Here is a 7,377-nt window from a genome sequence, read left to right as displayed (position 1 = left end):
AAACTATTTTAACAATACAACAACAGAATAACACAGATGTTTTGAGAAAATTAGTCAAATATACCAGCTTTTGATGCCTTAATCTAGTTTTCAAATTAAAACCATGGAACAGTCCGACATGTCTAATGATCTCTCTACAAAGATTACTGATTTGGTACATACTACAGGCAAAAAGCATGAAGCTAGTTGAGGATTTGAAAGAAAATATGAGGAGAAATACTTTAGATCATATAATCATGTAGGCTATGGCAGCCAAATATTATTTTACAAAACAAAGTTAATGACTATGGGAGGTCATTCCCTATGAAGACAACTTTAATCATACTGCAACCAAATGATTCTTTGCTGTAATCAACTAAAAGAAATAATAAAAAAAAATTATTTATTTCAAATGTAACCGAGTCTTCCTCAAAATATACCAGTATCAGTGCAAGGGTTTTATTCTAAATGTCTACACTTTGTAGTTTGTTAGCAAACTTCTAGGCAATTAACACTGAGTGTGGGTGAGCAGCAGTATATTTCAGCAGCCTGCTGGAAAACACACAAATGACCTATTGCAGTTTTGCTTTTCTAGACTTGCCTTTATGAGAAACTATATAAACTATAGTGAAGTGCAATTAACTGCAACTGAACACCATTCTTAACCTTGTCTCTTGGAATCCTTCTTTAACTCCTCTCATATCAAAGTAAGGTAACTTACAATTATATTAATTTCAGTGATACTGTATCAAAAAATTCTTCAAAAGAATTTCAAGTAAATCTGACAAAGGAACTGACCTAGTGTCCTAGAGATCCTAACACTTCACCAGAGGATAAGAGTAACTCATCATGTGTCCAGCAGTAATCCATGTCCCGAGATAGAAAGAATAAATGAGGTAAAGAAGGTCTCTTGCACAGAAGATTCATTTTGAGCTGAGATTGCATGACCCTGAATATCCATTGGTGAAATTATGTGAAAAAAGAATGAATGCAGAATCAAGTGCTTGGGAAGGCAAGCCATGACTGGACCTATTTGGAGACATGAGGAACGGTAAGAACAGGCTTAAATTTGCATGTGTTTGTGTTTAACTGTTATGGCATTCCCATAAAAAAAAAAAGTTCAGCACTAAGGTCTAAAAAATGCATTTTGCTAAGAAATGAGTGTATTTTTAAATATTCTTCCTAAGCCTGTGGTATCTTTTTCCAATCATCTAGAAGAAAACAGTGAAGAGACATTTTAATTCTCTGTGTTGTAATATTACATAAACTACTGATCTACATGACTCATTAGCCCATTGCTTACTTCTCAGAAACACTCTGGATTATGACAATCCTGCTTAAGATAAGTAATACGAATCTTATCAAAGGCTAACACTGGAACTTCAGCAAATAATCTAAAGAATACATGTACAAGAAGAAACCTTGAAATTTACTTGGAAATGTGGCCCATTTTATTTTAACTGTAAAGCATTCATTATACAGTGCAAACAGTTCTTTGGTAAATTTACTGATTAAAATAACAACAACGACAACTTTGTTTTAGGTAACATTAAAAAAAGAAAATAAATATGTAAAATTTGCATCATATTACAGCAATATTCTCACAGTGGATACTGAGCAAATGGTCAGCTAGCCATTGGCCACTGTTTCAGAAATGTTAAAGTCAAGGCTGATTCTAAAGACACTGCAATAAAACTGAACTAGTACAATCCATGACTGATTACATTTTACACTGTGGATAAAGACCTTTTTTTCCTGGTTTATAAACAGATGGATGGTGGAAAATAACTCAGTATTAGACTTGTTACATTTGTTTAAGCATATCCAGACTCCTAAGCCAATTTTATATACCAAATGAATAAACAGCGAACAACGAAGAAAACCTCCCACTCTGGAGGCTGGAGAAAAGGAACAATCAGCTATAAGGTACTATTTTATAATGTATAAAATGGAAACTCTCTTCTCCTATAAGCAGAAATCTTGAGAAAATTTACTTAATATAAAATTGAAAAGAAAGAATGCAAGTAGTAACCAGCTGGATGTATTACTGCCTTATTTAACTGTTTTGACAGTTAAATTACATTTGGTTTAGCTGTGCAACCCTTCCTCTTTGAGGAATTTCTGCTATAGGTCAATGGGAGCTCCATCTGAGTTGGAGTTACAGGACGAGACATGTGGTTTGGACTCTCAAGAAAAGTCAACAAAACACAGAGTATCAAAGGAATACAGGAATGACAATCTTTAGGAACCATGTGATACTCAAACATGCTCGCCACACAATTTCTAGAAGTATTAACAAAGAACATTACATAAATCAAAACATTGTATATAAAATCAATTAAAATATTCTTAAAAATATAAATTGCAATTCCATGTGTACCACACACCTTTAACACAGCACTCACATGTACATATTGATTCTACCATAGTATGAAACAAAGTTTCTGTAGTAAGCTTTAAAGTTACACCGAAGTTTGAATGTGTGTCATGGTAATAGTTTATCAAATTAGAAATTATTAATGTTAGTAATCAGAGAAATTATGTGCCAAAATATGATAGTGGATTTCATGTTGCTGTGCTAGGTTAGTTATTAAACAGGTATTTGTTCTACCATGCAATAATTAAGTACTCAATCTGTTTGCATAATCTGAAATATTTAACATATGAAGGTTTAATTTTGTGCAGATTTCTTTCATACCCCAATCACTGTCCCTTGAATTTCAACACTTAAACTCAGAAGTCAGTGAACCATGTAACCAGTTCTGGTTCTTGTGAGTCCTGGCTTTGGACTAAAGGACAGGGCAATAATATCTAACAAATTAAGTATTCAGGGAAAGAATAAATTCTGAATAAACAGAATAAAAACTGTAAAATGAGGTATGATAGTTGTCCTTCACTCAATCTAATTCCTGGTCAAAAACATACAGTTTGCATCCTATAAAGTACACAACTTTGAAATGCTATTGTAGACATATACTCTATAATGTTAAACATTGAAATGGGAGATGAAGGCCATTGATGGACCATTTTTAACACAAATGATAAAAATATTGAGGTAAATATATGTATTCATTAGATGAAACTGGGAAAAAAATCAAACACCTTGTCAGAAAAAGTAGTCAATCCACAATTAATCATGTTGCTTGATTTTGATTTTTCCTTTTTTCAACAGTGCCACAATATAATCAGGAACATATGTCTATTGGCAACGTGCACAATGAATCAGTAGGAATCTTTGTATACAAAATGGCATGTGACATCTTTTCACATTTTCAAAACAGGGCCATACAATTACATGAGCTGATCTGAGATAAAGAGAAGCATGCTTTCAAACTGACCTGGATGGTTATGTAACAAAATTTAAAATAAATGAAACAAACAAACAAAAAATTTCATCAAGCAGTTATAAATGTTTTGACAAAAGGATTCTGCTAATTTTTAAGATCAAATGCTACTCTGTCATGCATGTTTTCCTAGAATGAGGAACACTGTCAATTATATCTATTATACACATTCAGTTGCTTTTGCTTTCTTCCAATTACAGTTATTTATATTTCCTTACTAATTCTAGCTTTTATTGCTTTCAAAATTTGGTTAATTTTGCTCCTTAAATTAAGGAAAGGATGTTGAAAGGTGTCAAGTGGCTTTCTTTATTTCCTTGCTGGTCCAGGCCCAGCAGTGATAGTGTAATTTAACAGAATTTCCATGCATTGATGTTTGCAGAAACTGGCCTGGATATGGCATTGCTCAGGCACAGTGACCTCGTGTTTTCCTTTTCCTGGCATTTTACTAAATAACAGCAAAAAAGTTAAGTATCAAGACAGACTGGTACTAGAAAGGGACATTTACTTAATGTTGCTAAGTAAAGATAGGAAACAAAGTGTTCATTTTAGAGTAAATCCTAAACACAGTCATTTTGGGTACCTAAAACTACCTGACAGTGTTCTTTTAAAGTAGCACCAGTTCGAGTTTGTCTAACCTGAGAAGTATAACACACAATTAACTTTGACCTGTTTGCTATTTTCCCTTTTGTTAATTTTTGCATTGTGATTCACCTTCATGGGCAGAAAATAAAATGATACATTATGTTATACTGTTACAGCACCATTAGAATATTGTAAATCTCTATTTCTTGCTGTTGTTAGGACTGCAGTTACCTGTTTTTGCCATCAGCAGGCACTGATATGATTTGAGGAGTATGCACCCTAAATTCTTAAAAAGCAGAGTTATGGCTTCTTTTTATTAGTAGTTTGTTGTAAGCAGACTGGACAGCAATCTCCTTTACCCTTCACAGGTGCTTCGCAGTCAGTGGGCGGGCACGATTCTACAAAACAGGTAATCTGACCACCCTGTGCCAGGGGAAAAATGACAGAACAAAAACAAACTTAGCTACGTGTTCCAAACAAGAAATACATTTTTCATGTTATTGCAGAAAATATTCTCATTCTTTCTCCGTAAGAACCTGACTAATATGGTAACTCCACAGAGTCTGTTTCAGCTGTTTCAGTATAAACTTACATTGAGAAGGTTAAGGCACTCTCTGGATTAGCTCATTTTTTGATAAAGCAGCCTATATGCTTCTGTCCAACATTCAGGTGTGACTGGGGTACTGAGCACTAACATATTTTTCTACTACCTTTTTAAAAATTTCTCTCTGATAGAAGAAAATTACAATCTAGCAATAAGTTAGATGAGCTTTTATTGATTTTTATGCATTTGGTTGGATTTTTTCCAAAGTGTTTCACTTTGTAATTAAATTTACCCATATAACTATACATCCATGAAAATAGAAAGATAATAGATAACAGCTGGATTGAAAAATAATGTCCGGGGCAGGGATGTCTGAATAATATAATTTTCTGCAAAAAAAACCCTGAGAACCATAAAAAAAAATTTGCAAGTATTACCCAGAAATTATCAGGTACAAAACTGGAACTGCTGTTTTAGAAGCAAAATTATCATTTCTATCACTAAAATAATTTCCACATACTTACTTTGCATTCACACACAGTACAAGGGTCCCTTTTCCAGGTTTCATTGCTGGAATATGATTTACCCTCTTCATCAGTGCAATCAGAATTACTGAGGCGTGATTCAAGTTTTTTTATCTGAAAACGTTAAAAAAAGTTAGCAACTGAATAATAAAAAAAAAGTTTTCATTTGTGTAAAGTGTTCTGGTTTGTCTCTTATGATACATGCTATATAATCTTTTTATACTTTTCTGGCTTTTTCTTCTCACTACTTAGTTTTTATAATACTAAAAGACTAGAAACAGGTAAAACATATGAAGATAATCTTTCAAAAGAAAGCTAACAGAAAATATATCTTTCCTACCATTGAAATACTCAGCTAGAGCATACAAAGAGAAAAAACTTCATGTTTCATCTACAAAAAGAAAAATTTAAACTGTCAAAAATGTTTTGGAAAGGAAGTGAATTTTAGATTTCTTTTAAAAAAGCACCTTAATTAAAAATGTTTACTTGAATTTTTAAATAACTTCTGTTTGGTGTACATTTTAAAAATGGGCTTCCACCATGGCTGAATAGAGTTTACCCGGAAACATTGTGAAGTCTTCCCTAAGTGATCTAGAGCTTAAGTCTGTTTATAGCTGTAGTCTGGCACATTACTTCTTCTGAAGTCTGCATTTTAATCATTGCTTTACAAAAATTGTACACATTTCAAATGGTAAAAACGGTTTTATTAACACTAACAATAAATTTTTAGAAGACTAATTCTGTTTTTAGTATACAGTGGTTACATAAGGCTTCAGGTTCAAAAGTCAAGAGGGTCCAGCTGTAGAATATTTCAGTATGATTTCAAAAGAACACAGAAATAAAGAATACCACACCATCTTCTGTGTTGGTTTTTGTTTGAGATACTACGTGGTGGGTATTTTCTGCAGGGGATGTCTAAATATTAAAGAACGTAAGACAGATGTTAGGAAAACATTATTAATTAAATCTACAATCAGACATGATAGACTACAATAAGTTCATTATAGCATCTTACCTGATTTCTGAGGCTTGAAATAGTTTTTTGCATTTCCAAAACAAATTCTTTGAAGTCATTCACTGCGGGTACATTTCTATTTTCATCAGATGTGGATGTTGCATTACGAAAATATTTACTCTGTTTCACAGAACTGCAACAAATAAATGCAAAGTCAGGATATTCATCTAAATCCTTTTTATTTGGCTAGATATTTTAGGACACTTAACAAAAATGTAGAAGAAGAGCAACCAACAAATGTAGGAATATGAACTGCAACAGTTGGTGCTGAAGACAGACTCAGGACAGGTGAGCTCCAGATTACAGTCAACATCACTACCAACAGGGATTTTCTTATACTTAGAAAAATTATGTATTTCATGCAAAGGTACACAAAAAGTTGTCACCAGTGACACTATACTGCATCACCTTAAATTCACCCCTGATCTCCAAGGAAAGCAGGCTAAGGTAAAGGAGTCTTAAAAAGTGTTCCCTCCAATATGAAATTCACATTTCACATTCTGAACCATAGATTCTTCCTCTACAGGCTTGTAGCAAAACATGTATTTTAAGAAATATGAATTTAAAAAGGAGAATGTTTGGTTTCATAAATAAATGAGAAGTAATTCTAGGTATGAACATATTTTTGACTAATATTTGACATCAATACTGCTTATAGTACACAAAATCTAAAGTCTTGTCTGTGGTGTTTTGAATCCATTTACTTTTTTAAAGATTCTTGAATCCATTAACAATTACAGGCATAACTATTTGGTTAGCATGTAATCTCCAGTGCTAAGGGATACCCAAAGAATGAACTGGCAAAGAAATTCTCATATATCAGGGCTCAGGATTTATAATCTTTCTGCATAAATTAAAGCAGCACTTCCTGGCAGGGGTTCAAGCTACTTAGTTTCCCATAGTTTTTAATCTAAATTAGAGAAAAAGAACTCTAAACAACATAACATGCCAAAGTTCAAGTAAACCAGCTGCTATTGTATAACAAAATATTTAATCTTCCCCACCTGTCCAAGTTATTGAAAATGAGAAGCTAAAAAAAAGGAGGAAAAAACCTTTCTCACCACAAATGCAATTTAAATACAACACTGAGCATGAGAATTCATGGGAATGTTCAGTGACTGAGGTTACTTTAGCTTTATTTATGCTACAAATGAAGTATTGTAAATCTACTATTTTGTAGTCCTAATTACTAATTGGACTGAAACACAGTCAAACGAGCTGGTACTTAGATGTAAGGTTTATTTTTTTCTTGCTTTCATTTTGACTTAATTTAACTCCTATTACAACTTTAGAATTATGGGACTATGCACCCTTAAAAACTGAATTGCTGTTTTGTAAATTTTTCTAGCAGTTCATTTGCAAAGATGGACAAAACATTCTTCAAGGATT

At 32.9% G+C, this 7,377-nt stretch overlaps 1 protein-coding gene across 1 annotated transcript in view; it reads right to left on the bottom strand.

Moving 5' to 3' along the window:
- Positions 1–1,407: 1,407 nt before the first annotated feature.
- Positions 1,408–7,377, bottom strand: part of PXDN (peroxidasin) — an 82,626-nt gene continuing 76,656 nt past the window's right edge. Inside the window, exons 21-23 of the mRNA XM_071441613.1 lie at positions 5,989–6,121; positions 4,974–5,087; positions 1,408–4,328 (exon numbers count right to left, since the gene is read on the bottom strand). Of these exons, the coding sequence (XP_071297714.1) occupies positions 4,206–4,328; positions 4,974–5,087; positions 5,989–6,121 (370 nt within the window). The 3' untranslated portion in view covers positions 1,408–4,205. The remainder of the gene's footprint in view (positions 4,329–4,973; positions 5,088–5,988; positions 6,122–7,377) is intronic.

The sequence above is a fragment of the Agelaius tricolor genome, unplaced genomic scaffold, assembly GCF_023055355.1.
Source record: "Agelaius tricolor isolate 1412-34295 unplaced genomic scaffold, bAgeTri1.0.p SCAF_1, whole genome shotgun sequence".
Lineage (NCBI taxonomy): Eukaryota > Metazoa > Chordata > Aves > Passeriformes > Icteridae > Agelaius > Agelaius tricolor.
The sequence above is the reverse complement of the archived record's forward strand: the minus strand, read 5'-3'. Positions and strand labels throughout refer to the sequence as shown.